Source organism: Nerophis ophidion, linkage group LG01, assembly GCF_033978795.1.
Source record: "Nerophis ophidion isolate RoL-2023_Sa linkage group LG01, RoL_Noph_v1.0, whole genome shotgun sequence".
In the NCBI taxonomy this organism is placed as follows: Eukaryota; Metazoa; Chordata; class Actinopteri; order Syngnathiformes; family Syngnathidae; genus Nerophis; species Nerophis ophidion.
This window is the reverse complement of record NC_084611.1, coordinates 48,659,780-48,679,558: the sequence shown is the minus strand read 5'-3', so window position 1 is coordinate 48,679,558 and position 19,779 is coordinate 48,659,780. Positions and strand designations below refer to the sequence as shown.

Sequence of the window (19,779 nt, the reverse complement as noted above, 5' to 3'; positions counted from 1 at the left end):
GTTACACCCCTATTCATACTACATTCTGTCAGCATTTCACTTCAACTTCAGCATTTACAAGCAGTTCCTTCAAGAATTGCCTCTTCTAGTTTATGTTGCTTTTTTCTTTTGTTTACTTTTAATGAATGAAATGGAAATGCGTATAGTGATTCCTAAAACTTATATGACATTTTCAGAGTGATGCATTTCCATCCGCCAATCTCCCGGTGCTCACCTTGATGTCGTCAAGAACTCTGAACAAGGTCTCCCACATTTCAGCCAAGTGATCGATGAGGTCATTAGCTTGGTGGCCGCGAACCAAGTCGTTGAGGGCCAGACAGCTGCAAGATTCGACATTTACTACCATATGTTTCTTTCAATAGTTGGCCAACATACTTCCCATTTAGATTTGCTACCTGGATTCCCGCACCCTCCAGGCGTTGCTGGTGAGGTTGGAGATGACATCGTGCAAGATCTCCTTCAGGTACTTGTCCACCTAACCCAGCCCAATAAAGACAAATGAATACAAACGTGCTTTAGTCGCCATGCGGATGGAGGAGCGGCGTGTCCTACCAGCGTCTTATCCGTGACCAAGGCGTCCCAGATGCTGGTCATGGCCTGGCGGATGCTCAGGTTGGGATCAAACTGGTAGCGGTAAAGCCGTGGCACCAGCTGCGGGAGAAACGGGGCCAGCTGCTCCCCGGCCTTGGTGGCGATCATGTGGAAGCCGAATGCGGCGCCCTGAAAAGATCACGTTGGAGGGGTTGTGAGGATAGACCATTCCTTGGAGCCAAAACACTGCCAGTCACATTTGGGAGTGGGAAATTGTGGGCATTGTAGGAATGGTTGCATTAGCAGCAAAACAAGTTTTGTCAACAAATAAATACAAACACTGAAAAAATACACCATTTTTGGTGGATACTTTTTGGTATCATGGCATGTTTTAAATGCAAATATTCACATTTTAGTACACTTTTATTGTCTTTCACCGGCTTTTATTTTCAACTTTTTCTTTCTCACATTCAATCCTTTTTGTTTAAAATTAATGGCAGCGATTCGGCGTGAAGGGCGGGGCTTACATCAAGTTCAAGCAAAAGCAGTTTTACTAGACTTGGGCTGGCAAGCAAAACCCCGTAGAACACAGGAGCACTGAGGTCGTCTAAATCGAGTTGAAGTTATAAGTATCTTTAGGTCAACCTAGACTTACTTGGAAGATGTAGTAGAAGCGCTGCTGAAATGGAAAAATTAAATGATCCATGTTTGTCTTCATATAGCCGTGATATTTGGCAAAACTCTGCATCGTTACATTGCTACGCTCAGAAAAAAAGAGGGAATTTAAAAGAAACTAAACTGAAAAAAAGGGACGCGAATGTGGAAAAAAACTAAGTTGAAAATAAAAACCTGTGAAACTAGTGTTATCCCGATACTAATATTTTGGTACCGGTACCAAAATTATTTTGATACTTTTCTAAATAAAGGGGACCACAAAAAATTGCACAATTGGGTTTAGTTTAACAAAAAAAATCTTACGGTATATTAAACATATTTTTATTATGACAAGTTTGTCCTTAAATAAAAATGTGAAAATACTAGAAAACTTGTCTTTTTGTCGTAAGTAAGCAAACCAAGGCTCCTAATTAGTCTGCTGACGGATGCAGTTCTACTATTTTGTCAAAATTATTAAGGACAAGTGGTAGAAAATGAATGATTAATCTACTTGTTCATTTACTGTTAATATCTGCTTAATTTCTCTCTTAACATGTTCAGTCTACACTTCTGTTAAAATGTAATAATCATTTATTCTTCTCTTCTTTGATACTTTACATTAGTTTTGGATGATACCACGAATTTGGGCATTGATCCGATACCAAGTAGTTATAGGATCATACATTGGTCATATTCAAAGTCCTCATGTGTTCATGGACATATTTCCTGAGTTTATAAAGATAATATACATTTTTTTAAAACAAAAGATGATGTTGTGATGCCAAAAATATTGACGTAATCGTAGTAGTATCAACCAGTTACGCTCCTGTACTTGGTATCATTACAGTGTGGATCCACCCATGGCATTTGTCTACATTTTGACGCTGGTGCGCTACGGTGTGTGGTGAAGCATGTTTAGCTATTCCTCGTACTACAAGGAATACTTAAAATGTGGCAGAAAACTTGGGGTGGCCGACTGGTACTTTTCAGAGGCGGTATAGTACCGAAAATGATTCATTAGTATCACGGTACTATACTAATACCGGTATACCGTACAACCCTATGTGCAACACAAAAATAATAATGGGGTATAAAAATATGAATATTGGCATCCAAAACATGTCCTGATACAAAAAATATGCACAAAAAATATTTCAAATATAGCAATATTTGAAAGGTGACACGGTGAAGGACAACTCTGTGTGTGCCATGTTGATATTACGTATTACGACTCACCAAGAGTAAAAGTGCCTGACTTCTTTATCTTCTTGTGTGGAGTCTGGTACAGATTTAGAAAACCTTCATGTGTGCAGCAGACTTTAGGAGACCAATACCTTTCGGGAGTTCCACATGGCGTGATGGTTGGCCAGGTTCATAAACTTGTAGACCAGATCGGGCTGGTTCAGGTCGCTTGCCAGCGAGCAGAGCTCCTTGTATGTGGACAGGTTATGGCTGTGGGCGACACGGCGAAGGCGTATAACATGTGACAAATACTTCACAATGTGCAACATGAACTAGGGCTGCACGATTCATTCATTCATCTGAATTAGTGCAACAACTTGACTCCAAGGATCTGAGGCTTTCTTCTCCACCTTCACCGTCATTTGAGTGACAGACACCTTGGCCAATCAGAATGGTTGTGTTTGTCTCTCACTTCCAAGATGGAGAAAGTGGTCTCACTGTGCATATTTAACAGTAGAATCGCTTGGGGCGGTGTAGCTCGGTTGGTAGAGCGGCCGTGCCAGCAATGTGAGGGTTGCAGGTTCGATCCCTCTTCCGCCATCCTAGTCACTGCCGTTGTGTCCTTGGGCAAGACACTTTACCCACCTGCTCCCAGTGCCACCCACACTGGTTTAAATGTAAAAATTAGATATTGGGTTTCATTATGTAAAGCACTTTGAGTCACTAGAGAAAAGGCGCTATATAAATATAAGTCACTTCACTTCAATTAACTGAACAGAGCGAGCCCTCTTTTCACTCATTCACAATCTTTGTCTTGCCGAGACCGCCAGCGTTACACAAACAGGAAACACGAATAGAGAGCCTTGCGAGTCGCTTGTGAGAAGTTCTGCAGAGTACGGCAAAAAGTATGATTACAAAGCCATATGTCCTGTTGTGGGAATATTTCAGCTTCAAACCGGATGGGCAATATGAGCCCATCAACACGGACCAACGAGCGAGAATGCCATGATCATGTGATGGCAACTGGGAAAAAATACACTTTAAGATGTTTAAGTTATATTTTTGCATACAGAAATTAGTCAATTTTTTTTTTGTTTGTTTATTTATTGAGATATTTAACTTCCAATGACAGTACAATGGTAAACAATTTTACAGTAATGAAAACTAAAAATGTATATCCTTTTACAGTTACTTGCATTATTGTTCTCTATTATCATCACATTATAAACTTTGTATAGTTTTTATCGGCTATTTCTTTAGTTTTAGAGCAGGATGTAGACAAAGTCTGTCCGCATAAAGACATATACTTGTCATAGTAAATTATTGCATATTGTAGTAATGTGTGGCACCTAAGACAAGAATATGTTGATTGACAGTCTAAATCAGAGGTGCCAACACTTTTTCTGCAAGCGAGCTACTTTTCAATGGACCAAGTGGAGGGGATCATTCATATATATCATTTATATTAATTTATTTATGAAAGAGAGGTTTTTGTTAACAAGTTAAAGGAGTTTAATGATAATACAAGCATGTTTAACATTATTTCTTTCATGAATACAAGAATATAAGTTGATTGTGATGACTTGCATTGATTGGAATCAGACAGTAGTGATGATAACCTCCACATTTTCAAATTGAGGAGAAAAAAAGTTCTCCTTTCTGTCCAATACCACATGAAAGTTTGTCCTGATTCCATACTGCTTTTTATACACTTTACAAAAAATACATTGGCGGCAAACTCCGTAGCTTGCTAGCTTGTGCGTGCTAGCTTTCTAAGACTCTTAATTTGGTAGCGCAGGCAGGATGAAGCAGCGCTTTTATTGTGAAGACAGGAACTGTGTTGACAGTCTTAAGGCTTTTGACGGGAGGTACGGTTTAAATAAAAACTGTTTCTTGCCTTTCTGTCGGTCTTTTTTTTAAATAATGATCTGGCAGCAGCCAGCGTCATCTCACAAGACCCTCGTGTGCCGTGAATGTCAATCAAGTGACCATAAACACATCTTGGTGAAGATTGATGATTCATCATTTTTAGGTCTATTTTTTAATGCCTGGCGGGATGACTGACACACCTTCCACCATTCACCGCTAGCTGGCCGTCCACGTAATGGGCACCCCTGGTCTAAAAGTGACATGTCTTCCTTCACTCCTTACTTTTGCAGTTTTACACATTTTTACATATTAAATACAAAAACTGCAAATCAAATTGCAATTTTAGAGAGAAACATCAAAATTAGTTTTTTTTCTGAAAATGGTGCAGCCCTAACATGACCAGTGGATGACTTACCCATCAGGTGTTTTGCCCAAACCGTCTCCTTGGAACACCTCCGTGTCTTCTGAGACCGCATGTTTTATTCTATTTGGACACATTAGCTACCGTGAAAGTTGTTCTGACGGCAGGAAGGTCCATCTGTCTTCATGTTCTTCCTCTCACCTTTTGCCGGTCATGAGTGTTTCCACCAGGGTGGACACCAGTTCTTGCTGGTCTCCTTCCCCGCCCATCTCATAGACTAGTCCAAGGCCTTTCGATGCCACATCCTGACTCAGATCTAATTTACAGAATAGATTAGTTGCAATAATTCCCCACTATTGAAAAAAGTGGTCAGGACAAGTGTCCTACCATCCGGTTCTGAAAGAACAGAGATGAATGCCACCTGGATCTCCTTCAGATGGGACTGCAAGAGAATAGACATGACCTGACTTGTGAAGTGAATTATATTTAGTTATATGCTATACATATACATATATACTTATACACTCCAATAGGACTGTTCCTGCTGACTTAGGGAAACACAAGACATACTTTGATTTCCTTGTGTTGGCTGAGCTTCTTGACCAGGGAGAGGAGCCAGATGCAAGCTGCCTGTCGGATGTGAGGGTTCTGGCTGGGTATGTACTTGGACAAGACCGAGTTGAGGACCCAAGGAACCAAGTCATTGTTTTTCACATCTGGCAATGAAAGATGGTGTGGTGACCACGATTCACTGATGTCAAAGCTCAGATAAAAGTTGCAAGAGTATAATTAACCTGGTTGTAGATGTCCACGATATATAGTTTTCAATCATTTGTACAACTCTTTATTTTTTGTGATGTAGTGATTCATTCATGAAGTTTGCTTCTTTTATGAATTTATTATGGGTCTACTGAAAATGTGAGCAAATCTGCTGGGTAAAAAGTATACATACAGCAACATACATTATCAATTTTGGTGATGTAGAAAAGTTAGCATGCAAGAAAGGAAGCCATTGCTCCAGAAGCCCCACTTTAAGGCTCGTCTTAAGTTTGCTGCTGATCACATGGACACAGATAAGACCTTCTGGAGGAAAGTTCTGTGGTCAGTTGAAATAAAATGGAGCTGTTTGGCCACAATATCCAGCAATATGTTTGGAGGAGGAAAAGGTGAGGTCTTTAATCCCAGGAACATCATGCCTACCGTCAAGCATGGTGGTTGTAGTATTATGCTATGGGCCTGTTTTGCTGCCAATGGAACTGGTGCTTTACAGAGAGCAAATTGGACAATGAAAAAGGAGGATTACCTCCAAATTCTTTAGCAAAGGCTAAAATCATCAACCCGGAGGTTAGGTCTTGGGAGCAGTTGGGTGTTCCAACAGGACAATGACCCCAAACACACCTCTAAAGTGGTAAAGGAATGACGAAATCAGGGTAGAGTGAGGGTTTTAGAATGGCCTTCCCAAAGTCCTGACTTAAAAGTGTTGACAATGCTGAAGAAACAAGTCCATGTCAGAACACCAAGACATTTAGCTGAACTGCACCAATTTTGTCAAGGGGAGTGGTCAAAAATTCAAGCAGAAGCTTGTGGATGGCTACCAAAAGCGCCTTATTGCAGTGAAAGTTGCCAAGGGACATGTAAGCAAATATTAACATTGCTGTATGTATACTTTTGTGAGCAACAAGTATGTGCTCCAATCACTACATCACAAAAAAATAAACATCACAAAAAAATAAGAGTTGTAGAAATGGTTGGAAACTCAAGACAGCCATGACATGATGTTCTTTACAAGTGTATGTACACTTTTGACCACCACTGTATATCTCTACAATCGTTACTGATATGTACCTTAGTTGTGTAGCAAAACACAGTTTCAATCATCAAGTCAACAAAAACAAGACTGAGCTATCACTTTAATGGTGTTGCATCCATGAGAACATGTCACGACTCCAAAGAAAAAAGATATTATACAGTGGTACCTCAACTTAAGAGTGTTCTGAGGTAAGAGCTGTCCCTCGGATTTAAGTTGCAAGCAAACAGTTTAGTTACAAGCATACCCGCCATTAGTTAGCACAGTGAACCCCGCAAGCTCCGCCCATAACACCCTGTCTTAGTCGCTAGCATTAGCTGATAGCGAGAGATGGACACAATCTTCCAAGCAGGTGAAGATAGAGTGAAGTACAGTGCTGAGAAGAAGAATTGGATGTTATTCATTTAAATACTTAAAGAAATGATCAAAAACATGACAGAGTGTTGTCTGCTGCTAGTCTGCACCATACAGAAGCAGAATCAGTCTAGCGTCAGCCACGTATTGTAAATCATTTCTCACCGGCGGATGTTTAGCCATGAAAATATGGAAAAGCTGCTGAGGGTGTGTTTGATGAAAAGGAGACACTGCTGAAGTCCATGATGCACATGACTACTACCTGACTTCATAAAAATACTGTAGTTTTCAGTAGAACTGGTACATTCTATTGTATCCTTTTTATACAGTATTTCTTATCATTTAAAAGGCATGTTACTGTTCAAATTGTACTGTTTTAGGGGGAGCCAAGAACCAATTGATTCATTTCAATGGGAGATGTTAATTTAGGATACAAGTGTACTGAGTCCGGCACAGAACCGATCAAGTTCATAAATTGAGGTACTATTCTATCATGTAGAAATCTGAAGTACTGTTACATATTACATAAGTTTGAACATGACCAAAACAATACATGTTTTGTCAAGTGACTCGGTGCAGACTGTACTTCTTACTTGGTGGTGGGCTGTACTGGTCCTCAGTGCAGGTCCATGGATCTCTTACAGCTCCAGACCTGGTGCCTAAAGCTGCATTGGTGATGGCCTCTCCCACTGTGAACTGCAACTCCACTTGCTTGGCCTGTGAGATACATCATGTGTAAGGATGATTGACACCAGGGCTATTTTACTCAACTCTCCACATCCAACACAATGTGGCTCACCTCCACTGAGTCCATGAGTCCTTGTAACAGCTTCTTCTGGTGTGGGAAGTCTCCGTCTCCTACCGGTAAATAGCCCAGAGTCTGGATTGATCGCTCCTTGGCCTAGATGAAGAACACGAGCAAGATGAAGAACTCATGTTCATGTGGGGTATGTGCGGTGCACCTGCAGAGTATTCACAGCACTTCACTTTCCCACATTTTGTTATGTCTCAGCCTTATTCCAAAATGGAATAATTCATTTTTGCCCTCAAAATTCTACACACAATACCCCAATAATGACAGGGTGAAAAGTTGTATTTTTATTTTTGGAAATGTATTAAAATTAAAAAACAATAAAAATCACATGTACATACAGTAAGTATTGACAACTTTTGCTAAGTACTTTGTTGATGCACCTTTGGCAGCCTTTACAGCCTCAAGTCTTTTTGAATATGCCACAAGCTTGGCCCACCGATCTTTGGGCAGTTTGGACCATTCCTCTTTGCAGCACCTCTCAAGCTCATCAAGTTGTATGGGAAGTTTTGGTTTTAATCTAGGAAGTCTCTGTACATTGCTGCATTCATATTTCCTTCTATCCTGACTAGTCTCCCAGTTCCGCTGAAAAGCATCCCCACAGCATGATGCTGCCACCACCATGCTTCACTGTAGAGATGGTATTGTCCTGGTGATGAGTGGTGCCTGGTTTCCTCCTAAAATTTACACCAAATACTTCAATCTTTGTCTCTCATCAGTCCAGAGAATTTAGTTTCTCATGGTCTTAAGAGTCTTTCAGGTGCATTTTGTCAAATCTTTGACGGAGAAATAGCTTCCGTCTGGCCACTCGACCAGCCAGACCTGATTGGTGTTTTTTCCTTCTGGAAGGTCCTCCTGTCTCCACAGAGGAATGCTGTAATTCTGACAGAGTGACCATGGCCTTGGTCACCTCCCCAACTAGACTAAGATGGATACAACAATGTACAGAGACATCCTGGATGAAAACCAACGCTTCCCATCCAACCTGATGGAGGGAAAGATAAATGAAGCAATGTACAGAGACATCCTGTTTGAAATCCAAGGCTTCCCATCCAACCTGATGGAGGGAAAGATGAATGCAGCAATGTACAGAGACATACTGGATGAAAACCTAGATTTTTCATCCAACCTGATGGAGGGAAAAATGAATGCAGCAATGTACAGAGACATCCTGGATGAAAACCAAGGTTTCTCATCCAACCTGATGGAGGAAAAAATACATGCAGCAAAGTACAGAGACATCCTGGATGAAAAACAACACTTCCCATCCAACCTGATGGAATGAGAGAAAGTGCCCAAAGAGAGGTGTGCCAAGCTTGTGGCATTGTCTTCAAGAAGACATGAGGCTATAATTGCTGCCAAAGGTGCATCAACTAAGTATTGAGCAGAGGGTCTGAATACTGATAATGTCATTTTTTAGTTTATCATTTAAAAGAAAAAACTTCACATTTTCATTATGGGATATTGTGTGTAGAGGTTTGAGGACACAGCTGATGTATTCCATTGTGGAATAAGGCCGTGAAGAAAGTGCAGCGCTGTGAATAATTTCATTGAACCCGTTCACCTTTGCACTCTCTTTGCCCGAGGGGATGCGAGCCAGCAGGTTTTCCACGACGGACAGTTTGGTGAGGCCCTCGCCCTCAGGAGGGATCAGCAGGGGGCCATTCCGAGCAACTTCTCCCAGCGCTGTGCTCGCTGCTACTGCCAATAGAGCACTGCTGCTGTCCAGGAAAGACCCTTCATTGGGACACACACTTCAGTTTGACAGCGAGGAAACAAAATGCTACTGGAGTATGTATGCATACCAATGGTCTTTGTTGCCATTGCAACGATGTCATCATTGTCTTGAGAGGTGACGCTCTCCTTGTCCACAGGTGCCTGGTATGCGGCACTTTTCTTTTTGCTCATGTACCTTCCCACCATGTAGCCCAGAGCCAGGACGGCACCATGCTGGGTCTCGGGACTCTGGATTTAGAGCCGTTCATGACTTGAAATACATGGAAGGAAATCACTTACGGCGAGACGGTGGATTACGCGGTTGTCTTTGGTGATTTTCAGCAGGTTGTGCACGGCGGCCTGCAGCTCATTGCCCGTCATGGTGGACACCACCACAGCGTACAGCTGGGCTGCCAGCTCCCTCATGTCCTCCTTGTTGGTGTTCATCAGACACTGGTGACGGAAAATTCTGAGTATATCAGGGATTAATGCTGCCATTTGCAATACCACCATCCATGACGGACATCGGCTGATACCAATACCGATCACATGACATAAATGTAATTTTTTTAGCTTTCTGTGATCAAGGCACCGCTAAAAATAGTTAGTCTGTGCTCGCGCTTAGCGTAACAATATTGCTAATATTCAGGTCACGGCATGTAAATGGAGTATTACTGTATGGTTATTGAGAAGGCTTTATTGGCAGAATAGAGGCGCTCCCAATGACTCATGTGAGCTGACTTTTGTTAACGTTTATTTACAATCTAAAATGCATAAAAAAATGAAACACATGTGTTGTTCTCTTACATGGGGATTGTGAATGACAACACAATTCCCCCAAAAAAGTGCAGTTCCCCTTTAGAAAAATAAGAAATGCAGTTTTTTTGCTGTAATTGAAATGATTATTGTTAAAGGGGAACTGCACTTGTTTTAAATGTTGCCTATCGTTCACAATGATTATGAGAGACACGATTGATGGATTTTTTTAAATGCTTTCTAAATATCAAATAAATCGATCAAAAGTCCGCTTACAATTAAGCCTATTGGAGCCCTTCAATTCTGCCTATAGAGGCCCTAAAAACATCCCAACACCTCCATTATGTAACATTTATAATTACATCTAATATTTACCTATTTTGATCATTTTAAGGATACGCAGTGCATTCATTTCAAAAACACATAACGTTTGTTTTTTTCTTCATCTCTGTTTATTACTCGCTGCAGACTTAATTAGAGCCAACAAACATAATAAAACATCACTCACTGTGCAAAGTCTGCTGTCATTAGATGCAGACTGCCATGATGTTCATGTATTGCCATTTATATTAACAAATGACTCATGAACCTCACGAAAAAAAAGGGGTTGGGGGGACATGTGCTTTTCTGCCGTTCTCGCCAGTTCCAGATCTGAAACAGCTGTCAACGTATCCCAACTTGTCACATTACATCCTCAGCCATCTACTTTTCAGGTCAGAGGCATGATTTATGATCTACAATAAACTTAAAGGGAGCGAGGAAGCAGGAGACCACTCGAGGATGTAAACATAGGACCCAGGAAGTGATAACGGTGCTGCTATAAATAGTTGGTCTGCTTTAGAGGTTATAATATCAAGATAATATATACAACAGGGGTCTCAAACTCAATTTACCTGTGGGCCACTGGATGCAGAAACTGGGTGAGGTTGGGCCGCAAGAAAAGATTTCTTAAAAAATCAAACATGCACTTTTTAATTAATTTACTTTCTATGAATGGCTTTCCCGCCTTAGCATCATACTTGCCAACCCTCACGATTTTCCCGGGAGACTCCTGAATTTCAGTGCACCTCCCGACAATCTACCGGTGCAACCATTCTCCCGAATTTGTCCCAATTTTTACCCGGCCGATATTATTAAGGGCGTGCCGTGACTGCACTGCCTTAAACGTCCTCTACAACAGTGGTTTTCAACCTTTTTTCAGTGATGCACCCCCTGTGAACATTTTTTTATTTCAAGTAAACCCTAGTCAGAGCAAAGCATTTTTGGTTGGAAAAAAAGAGATGTAGAAGTAAAATTCAGCACTATTTCATCAGTTTCTGATTTATTAAATTGTATAACAGTGCAAAATATTGCTCAATTGTAGTGGTCTTTCTTGAACTATTTGGGAAAAAAAGATATAAAAATAACTAAAAAACTTGTTGAAAAATAAACAAGTAATTCAATTCCAAATAAAGATTTCTACACAGAGAAGTAATCATCAACTTAAAGTGACCTCTTTGGGGATTGTAATAGAGAGCCATCTAGATTCATCAACTTCATTCTAAACATTTCTTCACAAAAAAATAAATCTTTAACATCAATATTGATGGAACATGTCCATAAAAAGTCTAGCCGTCAACACTGAGTGTTGGATTGTTGTATTATTTTTTCACAGTTTATGAACTTACATAAATATTTTGTTGAAGTATTATTCAATTAATATTTAATATTAATTGGTATTAGTTAATTAATATTAGTATTTATGAATTGCTGCTACTTTTTTGAATAGTTTTAATAAATCTCACTTGTCCCTTCCTTGGCATTCCTTCAAGTAACCCAAGGGGTTAGCGTACCCTCAATAAGAGGAGTACTGCTCTGCACCATGTCATCGCGCGCGCTTACTCATCACCCAACCAAAGTGACGGCTCTGTAACATGTTGTGTGAGACTTGTGCAAAACAACGTACGTGGCTGCAGAGACGTATTTGATCAACAGCCATACAGGTCACACTGAGGGTGGCCGGATAAACCACTTTAACAGTGTTAAAAATATGCGACACACTTTGAAACCACACCAAACAAGAATGACAAACACATTTTGGGAGAACATCCGCACTGTATCACAACATCAACACAACATAACAAATACCCAGAATCCCATGCATCCCTAACTCTCCCGGGCTACAATATCCACCACCTCAACCAACGCAAATACGGAGGGTGAGGTGTGGGGGGTTGGTGGTAGCGGGGGTGTGTATATAGTAGCCTGGAAGAGTTAGGGCTCAATGGGATTCTGGGTATTTGTTCTGTTGTTTTTATGTTGTATTACGGTGCGGATGTTCTCCCAAAATGTGTTTGTCATTCTTGTTTGGTGTGGGTTCACAGTCTGGCACATATTTGTAACAGTGTTAAAGTGTTTTTTAAGGCCACCCTCAGTGTGACCTGTGTAGCTGTTGATGAAATATGTCTTGCAGTAGCACAAGTGCGTACAACACAGTCAGATGCAACATATAATTGGGCCTGCACGCTGTTTGTACAGGATGTAGAGGGCGCTAAAGGCAGTGCCATTACGCCACCCCCTGATTATTGTTGATTAGGTAAATATCGACAGGGTTTTCGAGAGAATATGTGCCCTGAATTCAGGGGAGCCTGGGAAAATTGGGAACGTTGGGAAGTATAACGCTGTCAAGCGCCGTTCATATTAAACTCGCGGGCCGCACCAACATTAAATTGTCATATCAAAGTGCGGGCCGCAAAATGACGTCTCGCGGGCCGCATGTTTGAGACCCCTGATATACAATACAAACGTATAATGTATTTATATTGTTCACATGTAAATAATGCTGTATAATAGTCTGTATTTATGTTATTCACATGTGACTAATGCCGTATAATAGACTGTATTTATATTATTCACATGTGAATAATGCTGTATAATAGACTATATTCATGTTATTCACATGTGAATAATGCTGTATGATAGACTGTATTTCTATGATTCAAATGTAAAAAATACCTAAGTGTTTATTATTGTGAGCGAACTGTAGTGCTGAATTTCCCAAGGGATTAATAAAGTACTTTCTATAATTGTTAATATTTAAGTCACGAAATGCAAATTGCCTATTTTTGGCTCTTTTTGAATGTTTATTAGATTTTATGGGCAGAACAGTAATTATTATTGGCTCCACTGTAAGCAGATTCTTATTTACATGTATTTAATATTCAGAATGCATTGAAAAATATCCATCTGTTGTCATGTCATTCATAATGATTGTGAACATTAGGCAACATTCCAAAACAAATGCAGTTCCCCTTTAACTTAGGGGAGTGTTTAGAGACACATAATTAGCTGCTAGCTCAAAATAAATGCAGTACTAGCTGGAGAGGGTCTGTTAAAAGGAATAATCAGCTATTGTTAGGGTTTTCCACAAGAGCTGGGTACATTCCTAGTGTATGCCTATCAGAACACTTGTTTCAATAAATCACCTTAATCCAGTCGATTTTATCAGCAAACTTGGGAGCCAGCTTCTCTGGGCAGACAGACACCACCTCCAAAAGACAGTACATTACAGGGATTCCTGTGAAATGAACAAGGTACCAGGATGTTGCCTCGGTGTTTCAAGACATGGTATCAGAAAAGTGCAAGCTGGTACCTCCTACAGCGGACAGCAGCTGCTGCAGCAGATCCATGTAGACTTCCACAGGGTTGGCCTCAGGGCCCTTCCACCCCACAGACTCCGAGGACAGCAGTGAGTGCACGTAGCGGCCGATGGCTGGCGCGTCGTCCTGCATGTCTGCAAGTTGGGCTGACAGCGGCGTGGCTCCAGCGCTGTACACCAGACACATCCTGAGGTAGAGCACCATCTGGAGGAGGGGAGCAACATATGGCGCTTATGCTTTGTGTTGTTCTCGCCAGTTCCAGGTCTTAAACGCCTGTCCACGTGTCCAAACTTGTCAGATTACACCCTCAGCCATTTATTTTTCAGGTGAGAGACATGATTTATGACATAATAAACTCACAGGGAGCAAGGCAAGGAAGCAGCAGACCACTCGATGATGTAGACCAGGGGTCGGCAACCTTTGCCACTCAAAGAGCCATTTTGACCCGTTTCACAAAAAGAAGAAAACAATGGGAGCCACAAAACTCTTTTGAAATGTATAATGAAATAATACTGCATACAGAGTTTTTTTTTGCTTTGTGATATGTATTAACCAGGGGCCTCAGACACGCGGTTTGCACCTTAAAATTAAAATATAATGTTAGTGCGGCCCGTGAGTTTTATATGAATCTCGCTTGGCAGCATCACACTTGCCGAAGCTCCCAATTTTTCCGGGAGACTCCGGAATTTCAGAGTAACTATTCTCTCGAATGTCTGTTGATTTTCACCCAACCAACAATAATAAGGGCGTGCAATGATGGCTCTGCCTCTAGAGACCTCCACAACCTGAATAACAGCTCGCCAGCCCAGTCACATGTTGCAGTCACACGTAATTGACTGCAAGGCATACTTGTTCAACAGCCATACAGGTCACACTGAGGGTGCCCGTTTAAACAACTTTAGCACTCTTACTAATATGCGCCACACTGTGAAGCCACACCAAACAAGAATGACAAACACATTTCGGGAGAACAGCCGCACTATAACACAACATAAACAAAACAGAACAAATACCCAGAATCCCATGCATCCCTAACTCTTCCAGGCTACATTATACACCCCGCTACCACCAAACCCCCCCATCCGTGTGTCGGTTGAGGTGGGCGGGTTTGGGGGGAGGCGGCGTTTGGTGTTAGCGGGGTATATAATGTAGCCCGGAAGTGTTAGGAATGCAGTCAGTTATTTTCACAAAACTCGGTACTTGGGAAGAAACTAAAACTTAAATTGGGGATTTTCTTCCATAATTAGAGATGTTTTTCTCCTGGAGTAAAAAAGCGCCTTGTCTTTGCCACATTTTTACCTGTGCTAGATTATGGTGATCTTTTTTATATGAATGCTCCTGGTTCCTGTCTTCAGATGGTGGACTGTGTTGACCATGCTTCTTTGAGATTCATCACAAACTGTGGAGCCATGACACACCACTGTGACTTGGACTCTCGGGTGGGATGGCCTTCTCTGTCCACTAGGACAGAGTCATTGGTACACTTTTATATACAAGGCTTTTCTGGGACTATTGCCCAATGACATTTGTGCAATGATTTCACAGAGAAGTACCAACTCTTATGCTCTGATATCCAACAATCAATCAGCTGTTGCGCGCACTGAGCTGGGGAATAAGCTCCTTGTACTTGGTACATGTTCCAAAGAGACTGAATTTGTATCCTTAAATGCTTTTAAATTTAAATTGAGAGCATTTAAAGGAGCCTTAGTCAACTGTAAGTGTTTTACTTAACTGTCATTTTAAGGTGTAATGTGAATGTCATATGTGTAACTTTGCTGCCTCTACTCCCTTGAAAAAGAGGTTTTTAATCTCAATGGGATTTGTTTGGGTTAAATAAAACATTTTTTTAAAACGTCCCAGTCCAGATTGGCGGTTGAAGGATATTTACCTCTGCGAAGGCCGATGGGTTGAAGGGAATAGCCGAGGTTCCAACAACGTATTTAGCAGGAGTCTTCATTCTCTGACATGCCTGATGAAGGTCACAAGAGGGAAACGTTGAGTTACAAAAAGATAGCATTAAGAAAAATGGGCAGAGATTTACCTTCTCCTGGATGTAGGCCACCATCTCAGGAAAGGAAGGTATGGGCTTTGGTCCCTCCTTTTCAAAAGTCTTCTTGGAAAAAGTCCGCAACACTTTGCGAGCCTCCCCACATACCTCCTCACGCCTAAGACGCATGGCAGGAAGAAAGGAAGGTGACTCCAGTGTAAGTTACACACAACATGATATGGGTGTGTGTTGGACCTACGGGTCTCCAGCAGCCAGTAGCAGCAAGTACCTGGATGGCACATGGTCAGGAGCAAACACTGTGCTGGCAAACTTCATGGCAACTTGGCGAACTTGTACCTCGGGCTTTGCAACAACAAATCTTTATTCAAATACTGTGCAGTCAAACAACTCAGTGGGCAAGATCAGGCGTGTGTTTTGAACTTCATGAAAAAGACTAAAAATAAGCCGGGTGCAGGGGGCTGCCCTGGTGGGAGGACAAGGGGACAAACTCTCCTACCCCGAAGCTCCTGGGTTTTTAAACAATTGAACATGCAGAAATTTGCAAAAAAGCAACATTTAAAGATGTTTTAGTGTTTAAAGTAGGGCTGGGCGATATATCGCTATATACGATGTATCGCGGGTTTGTCTCTGTGCGATTTAGAAAATGACTATATCGTAATATTCGAGTATATGTTCTCACGCAGGACTTTTAGCTGCGGGTGTACACTTCAGGCTCTCCTCGCTCTTTCCTGTGTCTCCTTCTCACAGACAAGCAGGCGCACATTCTTACATACATCACAAACTGTCACGTCATACGTCACATACACGCCCTCGCCCAGCAGAGAGGTAGCGGCGTGGCTAAGGTTAGCTGCTAAAGTAGCCGTACGAGAGAAAGATGGTGCAGATCTGGTAACAAATGAAGGAAGACTTAATTCCCAATAAAAACAGCAGGGTTTCCATCATCTCGCGGTGGTTCGGCTTCAAATGGGAACATGTCGACCAGACAACCGTAATTTGTCAAGTGTGGGGGGAAAAAGCGTTGCTATAAAAAGTAGCATTACTGCTAATATGTAGCATCATTTGTAAAGTCACTTGCTAAAAAATGAAGAGAATTTCATAACCTTACTAACATACTACATGGTGAAGGACAAATACTATTTGCTTTCCCATTATGCAGTTCATTTTTATTTGACACATAAACTTCTCTGACAATCTTGCAATTTATGTTTTGGAAATGACTTGAATGTTTGTGCCATTGCTTAATAATTTTAATAACTACACTTTTGGTCAATTGACTTAGTTGTGATTTCCCTCTCTGCATGAAAGTTTAAAAAAGTAGCATGTGTTAATGCCGTATGAAGAAGAATGTTTTAATGTATACACATAGAATCATCATACTTCTGTGATTATATGCATCAAGTGTTCATTCAAGGCCAAGACAAAATATATCGTAATATATATCATATATCGCGATATGGCTTAAAAATATCGCGATATTAAAAAAGGCAATATCACCCAGCCCTAGTTTAAAGAATTGAAAAATTATAAACAAAGTTGACATAAATACATACACCATTCATCCCAAAAATTCCCTGTCTGTTTCAGTCACTATGTTATTTAGTCACTACAGTAATTGTGTTCACATCCACAGGAACCACATGGGTTAGCCTACTTTATACAGTATTTACAACCTTACTAGTGTTCACTTCACAGCCACAGATGGTTCATCCAGTTCTTGACAGTATTTACACATTATTATGTCTGTTTCAGTCACTATGTTATTTAGTCACTACAGTAATTGTGTTCACATCCACAGGAACCACATGGGTTATAGCCTACTCTATACAGTATTTACAACCTTACTAGTGTTCACTTCACATCCACAGATGGTTTATCTACTTATTGACATTATTTACACATTACTGTCTGTTTCAGTCACTATGTTATTTAGTCACTACAGTAATTGTGTTCACATCCACAGGAGCCACATGGGTTAGTCTACTCTATACAGTATTTACAACCTTACTAGTGTTCACTTCACATCCACAGATGGTTTATCTACCCATTGACATTATTTACACATTATTATGTCTGTTTCAGTCACTATGTTATTTAGTCACTACAGTAATTGTGTTCACATCCACAGGAACCACATGGGTTATAGCCAACTCTATACAGTATTTACAACCTTACTAGTGTTCACTTCACATCCACAGATGGTTTATCTAGTTATTGACATTATTTACACATTACTATGTCTGTTTCAGTCACTATTTTATTAATTCACTACAGTAATTGTGTTCACATCCACAGGAACAACATGGGTTAGTCTACTCTATGCAGTATTTACAACTTTACTAGTGTTCACTGCACAGCCACAGATGGTTTATATACTTATTGACATTCTTTACACATTACTATGTCTGTTTCAGTCACTATGTTATTTAGTCACTACAGTAATTGTGTTCACATCCACAGGAACCACATGGGTTAGTCTACTCTATACAGTATTTACAACCTTCCTAGTCTTCACTTCACAGCCACAGATGGTTCATCTAGTTATTTACACATTATTTTTTGCTTTGATGGTGCTTTGACACAAGCCTTCGGGCACATTTCTGAGCAGCTTGCATTTTCCTTTTTGTTTCTGCTTTAATGAATTCTACCTTGGATTTTATAGCCAATTTCTGTCTTTTTGACTCCCTCCCCACTTCAACTGCTCCAAATGCAAAAATCATAAAGAGTACAAACAATGTTAATTATATTAGCTAACTTCCTTTATCTGAATAGCCATTTGTGATTTATGGCATAAAATAACATATTTTGAAGTTGTTTATGTTTCAAAATGATTAAACTATTCAATATCAAAATATAAAGAGTAGAAATAATGGACAGAATGTCAGCTACTGTCTTGTTGTAAAACACTAATGAAAATGAAAGTCAGCATTTAGACAGGCTATACTGTAGCAAACATGTCTGCCACAATTGTGTGTTCTTGAATGTGTATTCCACATCTTCCTTGTAGAGAGCAGTTTTGATTTAAACTTACATGGTAGACAAATCAAAAGAATATTTGATCTAAGACACATACATTTGTCCATATGTGGCCAAGTATACACATTGTGTGTTTCTTGGACATGGTCTACATCGCTAAAAGAAACATCTAAAGAAGAGAATCCCTCTGCCATTTTCCACTAGATTTTATAGTATATAAATTACCTGCTTGAATATTCCCTCTACTCTTATCCGACTCTCTCCTTGTCATTTGAGATGTCTGTTCTGATTTTCCTTCCTGGTTCCATCACCCGCCCTCTCTTGGCTCTGATTGGCCTGTCCCTAATGTTTTGCCCTAATCTTAACCAATCGTGACTCTTCATAGTAAACAACGAACATTTTAATCATGGATGTTCTTCTACGTAAACCAATCAATCATCATTGACGTTTCCCGTATAGTTTGTCCCCTGCCCGTGGAATTGCTTCGTTACGTAGCTTCCATTTTTAACTTCATAATTTTTAATGGAAAACCGTCATTTTTACCACTGGATTATCAAAAACTGTATTCATTACGGGAAAACCGTAGTTGTTGGCAGGTATGGAAAAAAGACGGATCATGATTTTAACACACATTGTAGGTCGGAAAATACGAAAAAAAACCCTGAACATATTTTGTTATATTTTTACAAAGATAAAAAAGATGGATTTTCGAATACAGACAGAAAAATCACATGCCTGCAAGATGTTTGGATTAAAGCAGGGGTGCAAAAATGTTTTGCCTCCGAGGGCCAATGGTCCAAATAACCATTTGAGGAATTGAGCCTCATACAATAAGAAATGTGATGAATTCACCTTCACAATATAGGCAGCCACCAAGGCTTCCATCAGGTTCAGTAGTGCCCCCTGGAGGTTGGCATACGCTCCTACCATCATGGATAAAGCCTCCTGGATGGCAAGACGAACATCCGGCTCCTCCTAAACAATACAAGCAAGTAAGTCATGTGCAAAGATGAGGATGTCGCAAGACTAGCACCCACCTTGCACATGGACTCAAAAAACTGCTGCACGAGAGCAATGTCCTTAGTGAAGAGCTGCGGCATACGGCTGTAGAAGAACCCA

The 19,779-nt window shown here is 40.6% G+C and overlaps 1 protein-coding gene across 3 annotated transcripts in view; it reads right to left on the bottom strand.

The window, feature by feature from the left end:
• ecpas (Ecm29 proteasome adaptor and scaffold) overlaps window positions 1-19,779 on the bottom strand; it is a 73,327-nt gene that overhangs the window by 29,913 nt on the left and 23,635 nt on the right. For all 3 annotated transcript variants that reach the window (XM_061905564.1, XM_061905573.1, XM_061905584.1), the window contains exons 13-32: window positions 19,698-19,764; window positions 19,513-19,635; window positions 15,926-16,029; window positions 15,721-15,844; window positions 15,568-15,648; window positions 13,673-13,883; window positions 13,506-13,597; window positions 9,604-9,738; window positions 9,375-9,534; window positions 9,134-9,306; window positions 7,558-7,659; window positions 7,352-7,475; window positions 5,168-5,313; window positions 4,985-5,039; window positions 4,799-4,913; window positions 4,652-4,720; window positions 2,520-2,637; window positions 553-720; window positions 396-475; window positions 215-320 (exon numbers count right to left, since the gene is read on the bottom strand). In XM_061905564.1, coding sequence (XP_061761548.1) covers window positions 215-320; window positions 396-475; window positions 553-720; window positions 2,520-2,637; window positions 4,652-4,720; window positions 4,799-4,913; window positions 4,985-5,039; window positions 5,168-5,313; window positions 7,352-7,475; window positions 7,558-7,659; window positions 9,134-9,306; window positions 9,375-9,534; window positions 9,604-9,738; window positions 13,506-13,597; window positions 13,673-13,883; window positions 15,568-15,648; window positions 15,721-15,844; window positions 15,926-16,029; window positions 19,513-19,635; window positions 19,698-19,764 — 2,353 coding nt within the window. The remainder of the gene's footprint in view (window positions 1-214; window positions 321-395; window positions 476-552; window positions 721-2,519; window positions 2,638-4,651; window positions 4,721-4,798; window positions 4,914-4,984; window positions 5,040-5,167; window positions 5,314-7,351; window positions 7,476-7,557; window positions 7,660-9,133; window positions 9,307-9,374; window positions 9,535-9,603; window positions 9,739-13,505; window positions 13,598-13,672; window positions 13,884-15,567; window positions 15,649-15,720; window positions 15,845-15,925; window positions 16,030-19,512; window positions 19,636-19,697; window positions 19,765-19,779) is intronic.